Source organism: Bombina bombina, chromosome 3 (genome assembly GCF_027579735.1).
Source record: "Bombina bombina isolate aBomBom1 chromosome 3, aBomBom1.pri, whole genome shotgun sequence".
NCBI classification, from domain to species: Eukaryota; Metazoa; Chordata; class Amphibia; order Anura; family Bombinatoridae; genus Bombina; species Bombina bombina.
The window spans coordinates 566,727,035-566,740,967 of NC_069501.1; the positions used below are offsets into that span (position 1 = coordinate 566,727,035).

The 13,933-nt window shown below is 38.1% G+C and overlaps 1 protein-coding gene across 1 annotated transcript in view; it reads right to left on the reverse strand.

Moving 5' to 3' along the window:
- Positions 1–13,933, reverse strand: part of LOC128652433 (acid sphingomyelinase-like phosphodiesterase 3b) — a 150,252-nt gene that overhangs the window by 92,773 nt on the left and 43,546 nt on the right. The window contains exon 8 of the mRNA XM_053705372.1: positions 7,510–7,607. Coding sequence (XP_053561347.1) covers positions 7,510–7,607 — 98 coding nt within the window. The remainder of the gene's footprint in view (positions 1–7,509; positions 7,608–13,933) is intronic.

Here is a 13,933-nt window from a genome sequence, read left to right on the forward strand (position 1 = left end):
AACCGCCGCACCCGGAGCCCACCGCCACCTACATTATACTTATTAACCCTTAATCTGCCGTCGCCTCCACTATATTAAATTTATTAACCCCTAAACCTAAGTCTAACCCTAACACCCCCTAACTTAAATATAATTTAAATAAATCTAAATAAATATTACTATCATTAAATAAATTATTCCTATTTAAAACTAAATACTTACCTGTAAAATAAACCCTAAGATAGCTACAATATAACTAATAGTTACAGTTGTAGCTAGCTTAGGGTTTATTTTTATTTTACAGACAACTTTGTATTTATTTTAACTAGGTACAATAGTTATTAAATAGTTATTAACTATTTAATAACTTCCTAGTTAAAATAAATACAAATATACCTGTAAAATAAAACCTAACCTAAGTTACAATTACCCCTAACACTACACTATAATTAAATAAATTAACTAAACTAAATACAATTAAATAAAATTATCTAAAGTACAAAAAAAACCCAAACACTAAATTACAGAAAATAAAAAACAAATTACAAGATTTTTAAACTAATTAACCTAATCTAATCCCCCTAACAAAATAAAAAAGCCCCCCCCAAAATAAAAAAACCCTACCCTACACTAAATTACAAATAGCCCTTAAAAGGGGCTTTTGTGGGGCATTGCCCCAAAGTAATCAGCTCTTTTACCTGTAAAAAAAATTACAACCCCCCAACATTAAAACCCACCATCCACACAACCAACCCTACTCTAAAACCCACCCAATCCCCCCTTAAAATACCTCACACTAACCCCTTGAAGATCACCCTACCTTGAGAAGTCTTCACCCAACCGGGCTGAAGTCCTCAACGAAGCTGGCAGAAGTGGTCCTCCAGACGGGCAGAAGTGGTCCTCCAGATGGGCAGAAGTCTTCATCCAGATGGCATCTTCTATCTTCATCCATCCGGCGCGGAGCGGCTCCATCTTCAAGACATCCAACGCGGAGCATCCTCTTCTGACAACGTCTTCTTGAACAATGACGGTTCCTTTAAGTGACGTCATCCAAGATCGGAATTAAGGTAGGAAAAATCCTATTGGCTGATGCAATCAGATAATAGGATTGAAGTTCAATCCTATTGGCTGATCCAATCAGCCAATAGGATTGAGCTTGCATTCTATTGGCTGATTGGAACAGCCAATATAATGCGAGCTCAATCCTATTGGCTGATTGGATCAGCCAATAGGATTGAACTTCAATCCTATTGGCTGATTGCTTTAGCCAATAGGATTTTTCCTTCCTTAATTCCGATTGGCTGATAGAATTCTATCAGCCAATCGGAATTGAAGGGACGCCATCTTGGATGACGTCACTTAAAGGAACCGTCATTGTTCAAGAAGACGTTGTCAGAAGAGGATGCTCTGCGTCGGATGTCTTGAAGATGGAGCCACTCCGCGCCAGATGGATGAAGATAGAAGATGCCATCTGGATGAAGACTTCTGCCTGTCTGGAGGACCACTTCTGCCGGCTTCGTTGAGGACTTCGGCCCGGTTGGGTGAAGACTTCTCAAGGGAGGGTAAAAGAGCTGATTACTTTGGGGCAATGCCCCGCAAAAGGCCCTTTTAAGGGCTATTTGTAATTTAGTGTAGGGTAGCTCTTTTTATTTTGGGGGGGCTTTTTATTTTGTTAGGGGGTTAGATTAGGTGTAATTAGTTAAAAAATCTTGTAATTTGCTTTTTATTTTCTGTAATTTAGTGTTTTTTTGTACTTTAGATAATTTTATTTAATTGTATTTAGTTTAGGGAATGTATTTAATTATAGTGTAGTGTTAGGTGTAATTGTAACTTAGGTTAGGTTTTATTTTACAGGTATATTTGTATTTATTTTAACTAGGAAGTTATGAAATAGTTAATAACTATTTAATAACTATTGTACATAGTTAAAATAAATACAAAGTTGCCTGTAAAATAAAAATGAACCCTAAGCTAGCTACAATGTAACTATTAGTTATATTGTAGCTATCTTAGGGTTTATTTTACAGGTAAGTATTTAGTTTTAAATAGGAATAATTTATTTAATGATAGTAATATTTATTTAGATTTATTTAAATTATATTTAAGTTAGAGGGTGTTAGGGTTAGGGTTAGACTTAGGTTTAGGGGTTAATAAATTTAATATAGTGGCGGCGACAGATTAGGGGATAATAAATGTAGGTAGGTGGCGGCGGTGTAGGGGTACAGATTAGGGGTTAATAAGTATAATGTAGGTGGCGGCGGTGTAGGGGGGCAGATTAGGGGTTAATAAATATAATGTAGGTGGCGGCGGTGTAGGGGACGGAAGATTAGGGGTTAATAAGTATAATGTAGGTGGCGGTGGGCTCCGGGAGCGGCAGTTTAGGGGTTAAACAGTTTATTTAGTTGCGGCGGGGTTCATGAGCAGCGGTTTAGGGGTTAATACATTTATTAGAGTTGCGGTGGGCTCCGGGAGCGGCGCTATAGGGGGTAAACAGTATAGTATAGTGTGGGTGTTTAGTGACAGGGTACCAAGAAAGCTGTAAAAAAGCCAAAGAGCAGCGAGATCGATGACTGTGCGCGTTTTTTTGACAGCTTTTTTAATAATTTTGGAGAACGTATTCAGGTCAGCGACAGCGATGTTAGGCAATCTTAGGCGAGCGTATTGGTGCCGTCGAATGCAAGTAAGTTGACGGCTTGATAAATAGATGCCTATGAGTTCAAATCAGCATGGTTTTATAAGAAATAGATCACTTCAAATTAATCTAATTAGATTCTACAAGGAAGTAAGTAAATATATAGATAAAGGGGAATCAGTTTATGTGATATACTTAGATTTTGCAAAGGTGTTTGATACAGTGCCACATGAGAGATTAATGTACACAATTAAGGGACTGGGAATAGCTGAAAATGTTAGCTCATGGATAAATAACTGGATAAAACACAGTGAGCAACAAGTAGTAGTGAATGGATCATACTCAGATTGGACAAAGGTAATCAGTGGAGCCCCCAGGGATCAGTACTGGGTCCTGTTCTTTTTAATATTTTTATTAATTACTTGGAGCAAAAATTAAATAGCAACATCTCTATTTTTGCAGATGATACAAAGTTGTGTAAGGTCATTAGGTCAGAGCAGGATGAACTTGCGTTAGAAGGGGATCTGCAAAAATTAGAAGTATGGACAGGCAAATGGAAAATTATATTTAATACGGGAAAATGCAAGGTTCTATATTTTGGAAGTAAAAATAAGCCGGCAATAGATAACAAGCTAAATATGGGTGCACAATGCAGACAGCGGCTTCTAAGGCTACTACGATACTAGCATGTATTAAAAAAGGCATTGATTCAAGGGAGGAAAGCATAATCCTATCACTATATAAATCCCTGGTAAGACCTCACCTTGAGTATGGAGTGCAGTTCTGTAATCAATCTTAAAAACCTAGAAAGAGTTCAGAGAAGGGCCACAAAGCTAATAAGGTGAATGTAGAATTTGAGCTATGAAGAGAGGCTAGCCAAACTGGGTCTGTTTTTTCTAGAAAAAGGCACTGGAGAGGTGATATCATTACTTTATGTAACTATAGTCAAGTCCCATGTACAGAGATGGCAGAAGCTCTGTTTATTCCAAGAAAATTGTTTGCGACAAGTGGTCACAATTTAAGGCTGGAGGAAAGGAGATTAAGGGGCCGATACGCTGTTGGCATTTATCATTGCACAAGCAGTTCTTGTGAACTGCTTGTGCAATGCCGCCCCCTGCAGATTCGTGGCCAATCCACTAGCAGGGGGTGTCAATCAGCCCTATCGTATGAGATCGGACAAATTGATGTTTGCAGTCTCAAAGCAGGCGGACCAGTTAAGGAGCAGTGGTCTTAAGACCGCTGCTTCATAGCTGCTGTTTCCGGCGAGCCTGAAGGCTTGCGCGGAAACAGGGGCATTAGGGACCATTCAGCCCTTGATAAATCGGCCCCTAAATCTCCTGCAACGGAAATATTTTTCACTGTAAGAGCAATAAAATTGTAGAACTGATTACCAAAGGAGGTAGTGAATGCCAATACCTTAGATACATTTTAAAATGGTTTGGATAAATTACTTGCTAGAAACAGAATTCAGGGATATGATTGCTTGTGTTAAATGGGTCACCTTTTAATGGAATTAATTTAATCTCAACTGGAGCTTTTTTGTAAGTATTAGATTTGTATAGGTTGAATTTGATGGACTTCTGTCTTTTTTCAACCTCATCTATTATGTCACATTATTTTCACAATTCCTGCATGGAAATTGAAAAAAAAAAAAAAAACCGACTTAAAATGATAAATAGACTGATAAGCACAACACCTACACGTTTTATACCTTCTTTAAGTAAAACCTTTTTTAATTGCAAAAAAAATAAAATTCCATTAATGGACTTTTAGAGGTAATTTGTTTTCTGGGTGTATTCCCTTTTTTCTTTAGATACTAATTTTCTTCACACCAAACATTTTAATGCATATATAGGATGGGTACCTTTAAGGCGACTGATTAACAAGAGCTTTAATAATTAAAGGGACCGTAAATAAGCAGATCATGCTTCCAATTTTAAACAACTGTACAATTTACTCTAGGTAGGCTGATAGGAGCTTAGGAGCGTGCATGTGTCTTTAGCATTTAATGGCAGCAGTTTTTCAACTGTGTAGAATATTACTATAAAAAATTAGCAAACACAGCTGCCATATGGCTAAAGATACATGCATGCTCCTGAACTCTCCTTAAGAAAGAACACAGCTAAACTGATAATATAAGTATAATTGGAAGGTTGTTTAAAATGTCAAGATCTATCCTATACATTTAAGTTTCATTTTTACTTTACTGCCCCTTTAACACTCAGCTGTTCTTGCTAAAATGTATCCTTCTATAAATTAAGAATCGTATTATTAATAGCCTTTTAAAAACCATGAAATAGTAGAATTATGTAAGAGGGGAAGTTTGAATTTGTTTGATCTGACTGTTTTGAAAACTGTTTAACCTTTATAATAAACTATTAGTATTACTAAGGAAGAGGAGTTGTAGGGAAAAGATGTACAGAGATAGACAGCAATAGGAAAAGGTTATATGGAAATATACTATGTAATATATGTACAGAGGAGGAGTTATAGGGAGAGGTTACATGAGGAGATTACATGTATAGGGTGAGGTTATAGATAGGTATTATAGATCTAAAATATAAATTTACAAAGAAAGACTCTATGAACTAAATATGTATAGTTTAGAGGAGAGAAGGGAAAGAGGTGACATGATAGAAACCTTCAAATATGTGAAGGGACTTAATAAAGTGGAAGCTGAAAGCATTTTCCACAAAATAAAAAAATAGCAAAACAAGGGGTCATAATCTTAAATTAGAGGGTAGCAGATTCCTTAAGAATGTGAGGAAACATTTTTTTACAGAAAGGTTGGTGGATTAATTAAATAAACTTCCAATAGAGCTGGTAAATACAGAGACTGTAAATGAATTAAAAATGCTTGAGACGTGCATAAGACTTTCCTAAGGAAACAGTAACATATAATATGGGTAGACTTGATGGGCCTTTTGGTTCTTATCTACCATCAACTTCTATGTTTGTATGTAAAGGAAAAGTTATAGGGAGAGACAGCAGGTATGGGAAGAGATATAGGGAGATGATACATGGGGAGATAGCAGGCATGGGAAGAGTTATAGGGAGAGACAGCAGGTATGGGAAGAGATATAGGGAGATGATACATGGGGAGATAGCAGGCATGGGAAGAGTTATAGGGAGATTAAGGTGACCATTTTTTTTTCAAATTTAAAACCAGGACGTTTAAAATAGCTCAGCCAGCATGAGTTATAGTTGCTGTTGTAGAATATAAATTTAAATAATATTGCGGAGTATGCTTATCTTTTTTTTATCTTTAAGTGAAAGAATACATAAAAAATTTGCATAAATAAAAAAAGAGAGAAGCGCTCAACCTGGGAATGAACAATAGCATAATAGCTTGTTCTATGGCTAGTTACCACCCAAGAAGCAGCCTCTTTTTGCTCAACATGTGCCTTTCACAGAGAAGAACTTTCCTGAAGCATATCAGTCTGATCCTGACTTAACAGTACAGTCCAGCCCCGAAATACCAGGCAATCCCTCTCTGAATGAGAGAAACTGCAAAACCCCAGACGTACGTTTCGGCCTAGTGTGGGCCTCATCAGTGAGGTGCAGCCATATCCCTCTAGGCACACTGAGCAACAGGTCCACGTGTGGATTGCCGCATCATGCTTTGGGAGACTTCCCTAAGAGTCATAATTTGCATAAATAAAAAGAGAGAAATGCTCAACCTGGGAACGAACAATAGCATAATAGCTTGTTCTATGGCTAGTTACCACCCATGAAGCAGCCTCTTTTTGCTCAATATGTGCCTTTCACAGAGAAGAACTTGTAGCATATCAGTCTGATCCTGACTTCTTTTATTTATATTATATATTATGAAAGTAATTTTGCGAAAAACAAAACAAATATTTGATATGGGTAGATTAGTACATACTTGCATACTTAAGATTTTGGGATCCAAGTAATAAAGAATTATTATTACAAACTTCGTCAGATGACGGTCTTGGTCCAAGGGGGCGAAGTCACTGGTCCAGGATTGGGGGGGGTAGACGCCGGTCAAGTTCCAAAGGGGCGAAGGCGTCGATCCAGGTCCAAGGGATGAAGTCATTGAGTCCTGGCGAAGCAGCGTGGCGCGCCGTGAAAACAGTGGAGTGAAAAGCTTGAGTAACCGAGAGAGAGCGCGGAGCTATAAAGGTCCAGTGTCACGGTCCGAAGATGCCAGATCACTGGTGGTGCCTGTCCTGTGCTGCAGAGGGCCTTTTGTAGTCCGAAGCTAAAACCGAATTGGTCGATTTTGGCAGGCTCTGTGTGATGACATTATCATCAAGTTCCCATGGTCGGGCTGTGTGTAATGTGCAGGAGTATTATCGAAGAGTCGCCACAATATAGTGAGAGTGCGTATGCTGAATGACGAGTATTGCTGAGATCAAACGACGAGAACTGTTATGTAAAATAAAACTACGATAAATTAATAAAATTGATTTAAGGCTGGTTTATCAAGGATTGATGTACTCAATATTTTGATAAATAAATAATTTTTGATTTTGTAGTCCTAAACTGTACTGGTTACATCTTATGACTAACCAGACCAATGTCCAAAAAAACAGTACTGTACTGGTTAAACCAGTACGTATGGTCACTTTAAGGGAGATGTTATATGGGGAGATAGCGGGCATGGGAAGAGTTATAGGGAGATGTTATATGAGGAGATAGCAGGCATTTTAGAGAATTATATGTACAGAAAATGTTATAGAAATCAGTCATAGGGAAAGTATATATGTAAAATGTAATATGAAGAAGCCAAAGTATTTAAAGGGGAGGTTGTTTGGAGGGATAAGAGTAAGTATGGTTAACTGTCAAATGGAGATCTGTAAGATCATATAGGAATATTATATATGAAAGTATAAGTTCTATAGCAACTGTAAACAAATCCTCATGGATCATACTTGGAAAAGCCTGATGGATTTGGTTTGTCAGCCATTCGACAATTTCGAGCACAGCATCTTCTCCAAGCTTCTCATTGGGTACATGTGGAGTGTCATCTCTATAATGCAATGCAAGAAACAGGCTGTTAGGTGAACTGTAAATGACCCAACCCAGTAACAATATTTTATATACTGACCATTTTACTTTAACAATACGTTAAGTATAATCTAACAATCCATAAAATATAATATCTAGTCTGGTCAATGTTATATCTGCTTTAAGGCCTTATCTTATTCTTGACATTTTTACATATAAAGGAGATGAGGAAGGAGTTAATACTTTGGAATCTATATCAGTGATGGCAAGTTGGGGTGTACAAGCTCATAACTTGCCCGTCTCTTCCACTTACTTTTACTTCCCCTTCTAATTGTGACCCAGCTACTTCCTCGAGTCTCCCCATCCGAATCCCCTCTATTCCCACTGCTAGAACTATGAACAATCTGCTCAGTCATATCCATTTTATATAGAAAATAAATTAAGAGGGCGCTCTAAAGCTTAGGATATCTGATAAAATGTGATTTAATAAACTGAATATTACAAGAACATATGTTAGGGCATAAGAAACACACACATATAAAATGGGACGTCTCCCTCAAATAAAAATACAATCACTGCAATATAGTACAAAATTACTCAAACATCACAGGAACGGTATTGTAAAAATTCACTCTAAACCACTTGTGTGTCTATTATTTTGATGCTCTTCAGTTTACGTGATGTTATCATTTAGTCCCTCCATACATGGCATCAAACATTAACAAATATAATACAATATGAACCAATTTGAATATGAATTGATGTACAATGTACAGGGCTGGATTTACAGCCCATGTGCCTGTAGGCACCAAAATCTAAAGCTTCCCCCACGCGTTCCTGGTTCATATGTCTGAACCTATAGATACAGCCTAAAACTTTATAGAATTATTTTACAGCAGCTGCTAATTTTGCCACATTAAAGGCAAAACACTCCAGACAATATTTGCCTAGTATGATGAGATTATTTGTTTTTATATAATTTATACAAGAAAAGTGCAGGTTGTCTAGACTGACGCTTCATTTAGAAACTTTTCTGATCAAGGTTGCAATGTGCAGAATCAACCAAGGGTCAGTTGGTTATTTTTTTAATTTGATTTTTTTATATGTTTTTATTGAGGTTCAGTGCAGGCATACAGATTGCATATGTCAGAAAACATACAAAATACATTTGTCTATATTTAGTGTAAAGGAACAAAACAAATAAAAGAAACATTACATAGTCATATGCTAAATGTCAATATCATTACATTACATAACTCCTGCCGTCAAAACTATATACCCTCCAAACATCATCTGAGGTCAATCTTGGACCTCCTAGCACTACAAGTAAATTAATGCAATGGGAGGTAGTTATGTACCGTAGGAGACCACTTATGGGTCTCAATTAGGGAACCTCAGTGTGTTTTTCTTGTACATGGCTATATGTCTCAGAGACTGGAACTTCTAAAAAGTGTAGCTATGATATGAGAACATATAGGGCGGGAGGGGAATATTGTTAATATATATGTCCACTCTTGCACTCTTGGAACAGATATAAATGAAATAAATGAAATCAATATGGACTAGAATAATACTAAACCAACACCATCGGCAGTAATAAGATGGTAATAAACTTTGATTAAACAACTGCAAATAGCAAAGAGCATAGATCAATGTAACTACCCAATAGACGGAAAATGTGTTTTAAATCCTAGAATATTATTTTATAGTCTGACCACCTGTTTAGATTCTAGTACCATCTTACATTTTGTATTAGCTTTTAGAATACACTTGGGTTTTCCAGACCATAGTAATTATTCAATGTTACAGAATTCATGCACGTTAATAGGACCTATAGAGCAAAATAGACATTTGCTGTTCCTGGAAACAGGTTGGGCTAGAGTCCATAAACTTCTAGGGTATATAATCATAGTTGTCTATATGGTGTCTTATCATGTCAACACCCTGAACACTTAGGTTTTTAATATAAGACCCTGATGACTATAGCTAAAGATTGTTAAAGCAGTAATAACCTAAATGACCAGTAAGGCAGGTTAAAGTAAAACTAAACAAACACACATCTGGTGATGGTACTAAAATTGGTGTATACGCTACTAGCAAAATGTCCTGCTATCGTGGCCGCAAATCACGAGACAAAGCCAGCATGTGTACATTTAATTAGCCCTATCAAGGCATACAAAATAACATATGAGGATACCATAACTAATTGAACTGTAGGGTTAGGGTCACCCATGTAGAATAATCCAAGATGTAAAACTTTTAAAAATATGAGCTCTTAAATGTAGAGTACAAAACAAACAGATAGACAAGGGTGGCCTCTATTAAACACTTTCATATTAAAACAGGAACAGTTCTAGTGAGATCTGAAAATTTGGGTAATCATTGTACCTTAATAAATAGTACATGAAGTCATTCAGAACAAACTTATATGATCCCTAAACATCAGGCTCAATAATCCTGGTAAGGGACATTATACTGAAAGATAGTAAGGAACATACACATACACAGCAAACAGATCACTGTCAACTCAGGATTAACTGAACATTTCTAAGGAGCAGTTCTTATAATTGATTAACTGTGGCCAATCGATTAGATATTGCTTACACCAGGCTGCTGTATAGGCGTAGGATGGGTGTTTTGTAGTTCTTTGTAGTATATTTTCCACCTAAATGGTAGAGAATAATTCACAGAGCTGGAAGCAATCAATCCCAATCTGTCCCCTCTATTAGGTAGATCAGCAGACTCCGACTTTGAAAGCTCTTGTCACATAGAAAGATGGGCATGCTGCGATAGGGAAAAGGCCATTCTGTACATCCAGGACAAGCAGCGCATCACTACATTGAGACCCGATGTAGCTCGAAGTCTGCAGACATGGTCCCACTACTTTTCGGCCACTCTGCGACCATAGTATGGTAGGCTGTAAATTCTGAGGTATGTCCGTTTCCTCCCGGCTAATTAAAGAGTCAGCAATCTTTTCCGGTAAGTTACTGCGTGACCCGTGGAGCCTGTCACCATTCTTCAGTGGAACTCTGGTGTCGAGTCTGTCATCCTCGGTCACGAACTGCACGAACTGCCCTCACATCTGTCTCACACTTTATGTGCCCAATTAGATTCATGGACACTCCATGGCGACTTTGCGGCAGCGATGTGGTAAGTTGGGGAGCCTGGGATATCTCCGGTCCAGTACCTCTGGTCAAGGTGTCATCCAGCTTTTCCGATGCCCCCTGCTATGCCCGTAGAGCATGTCGCCATCATTCAGTGGATATTTAGGTCCGGCACTGCTACCTTCGGCCGCTGACTGTAAATCACCTCTCACATCTGTTTCATGTGTTAAGCGTAGCTTGTCACTCTGGGTGTCAGAGTGCCCTGTAGGAGACATTTCTTTAAACGCTGCTATCAGCCGTTGTTCCAATCTAAGGAAGTGTTCTTCTAAAAGTTCAATGATCGCCTCATCACTCAAGGGTAATGCCATCTTTGTCCCGTGGGTAAAGAACTTTACTTTCAAAAGTTAAATGCAGTTGTATATTATATAGTTGAGTTATACAACGATGATGTTAGGTAGCTCATGATGTTTTTTTTTTTTAGATGTGTTCGTGCTTCAGCGCAAACGGCTGGATAAACTGACTAATCAGAGTATTTGGGGGTAGAGAGAGGTATAGGCAACTTCAGGGCCTCTGCTGCGTACCTTCTCTATTCCGGTCTGCTTATTTCTATTAATGTGTCACATGAATTTGTTCCGTAGGTAATGCTTGTCACAGTTCTTCTGAAAGGGATAAGATTCGGAAGGTTGAGGAGAAATAACCAGCAGAATAATCAGCTCCTATATTCAGACATAGCTTAAACAGCAGCCATCTTGGTCGGTGGTCGGACACGCCCCCCCAGTTGTTTTTTTTAAAGTGCGTTTATTCTGTGCAACAGCCCTGGCATTTAGCAATAATATTCATACCTATGGTATTTTATATGAAAGACTGCCCTCTGACTTACAATCTGTCATTTTGATAGCCGCTGCTGCTGCAGCTGATACATGCCCACTGTGCACTCAGAGCACTCTGTAATAGCGCACAAATAGTCACTCACTGTCACTCCCCATAAAAGAACCAACCCCCACACACTTACTCTCAGGCCACTGGCTGCTCTGTCCGCATTCATTGGAGAAACGGACCGGACCGGCCAGTGTGGCGGTGATCTTTGTTTTAGGGCAAAGTTATTATCTACCATGGTGAGTGAAGGCAGAGCCCCAGAGGTGTGCAGAAAAGGCATATGGAGCAGTGCCTGTAGGCACATGCCTACTCTGCCTAATGGTAATTCCGGCCCTGACAATGTATTTATCTAATTTATTCTGCGGCCAGAATACAAGTGGCATGCTAATGAGAGTGTGCATGCGATAATCAATATCACTTGACCAAACTACTATTAACACACAACTTTGATATTACAAGTCCATGGTAAAGCGCATCAACCAAAGAAGGGTTAGCACGGCCAACTTCGCTCAAGCGCAGCATATACTTTCAATGGATATCGCGACTGGGCTAATTTGTGCTGGTATTATATGTACAAAGCTATATTATGTGCTCAAGCGCAAGCTGAAACTGTGCTAGAATATTTAGCTCGATTTGAGACCTGAAGTAAACTGCAAAAATGTTTACAAAACAGTTCACAAACACATTAAAATAAAGTATTACACACATATATACACTTTGTAATAAACATACAGTAGATCATATTAATAAAAAGGTTTTTAAAGTTATTTATATATATATATATATATATATATATGTGTGTATATGTGTGTATAAAACATGTATAAGTGTGTATACAAGTGTATGTATAACTGTGCATGTGTGTGAATCTTTGCCCCCTCGTGGAAAGAAATGCCCCCCCATTTCATTTGTTCTGGAGCTGACCCTGGCTGCAGCTATCTACTCAAGTCACAGGAGCGCCATCTTTTTCTCACCCTGCTTGTAGCAATGAAGCAGTGTGTCTAGTTACCTGCACTAAAACGCTTCCTGTACACACAGATGCTGATAGCATTGACACCCTTAGTCGCACAGATAAAATAGCAGAGTTTGGCGATGTACCTGGGCACTGTATTCAGCAACTCAGGATGAGCATAAGCTTAGTGTTTCTGCTATTCCCAAGCGCTCCCCCGGGGCTCTTGCAGTGCGTTTCCTCATTTGTCAGTGGTTTTTGATTCAACAATTCCCCTCTCTTGCTGGAGAGGATGACAAAGTGAAAGCTGGAGTGTTCTAGATCAGTGGTTGCCAACCGCGGTCCTCAAGGACCCCCAACAATCCTGGTTTTCATTATAGCTGAACCAGTGCACAGGTGAAATAATCAGCTGATGGATGAGAGCAGGTTGGTTACAGATCAGCTGATTACTTCACCTGTGCACTGGTTTAGCTATAATGAAAACCAGGACTGTTGGGGTTCCTTGAGGACCGCGGTTGGCAACCACTGTTCTAGATAACTTGTCAGAACCCTGCAGATACAGTATACCGCAACAGCACGAACGTCTTCCACACTATCTTTGCTACAGGTCACGTTTGACTCACACGAGACTTTCATCTCTGAGACAATGTTTTTTATTTAAAGGGACATAAAACCCCCAAAAATATTTCATGATTCAGACAGAAAATACAATTTAAAAAAAAAACTTCCAATTTATTTCTATTATCAAATTTCCTTTGTTTTTTTGTTATCCTTTGTTAAAAAGCAGGAAGGTAAATTCAGGAGTGTGCAGATGTCTTCAGTACTATATGGCAGCAGTTTTGCAACAATGTTATACATTAGCAAGAGCACTAGATGGCAGCAGCACTATTTCCTGTCATGTACTGCTCCAGACATGTGCATGCTACCTAGCTAGATATCTCTTCAACAAAGAATAACAAAAGAATGAAGCAAATGTGATAATAGAAGTAAATTGAAAACTTTTTTCAAATTGTATTCTCTATCTGAATCATGGAAAAAAAATGTTGGGTTTCATGTCTCAACCTCTTGATACATGTTTATGTAATAGCCTTGCCATTGTTCATTTTTGTTGTGATGATTATTACTAGCAATTAATAATATATGAGCGTTAAATTATGTTGCTTTGTATATAGGACTTGCATAGTATCCTTTTGTTATAGTCATTGCTAGTTAATAACTTAACCCCTATGCTCTAATCCTTTTTAAGGTGGGTCAGATTAGCCATTCTTTTTAGAGAAGCTTTTAATTTTACTGCTATGCACGCAGAATTCTATTCAGTTGCTGGTCCTTTCGTATGTAACGTGGTCGTTTTTCTTTCCAAGGTGTAGTGGTATAATATAAACTATTTCTGTTAGTTTTGTTTTTTAATTTTGTTCTTTG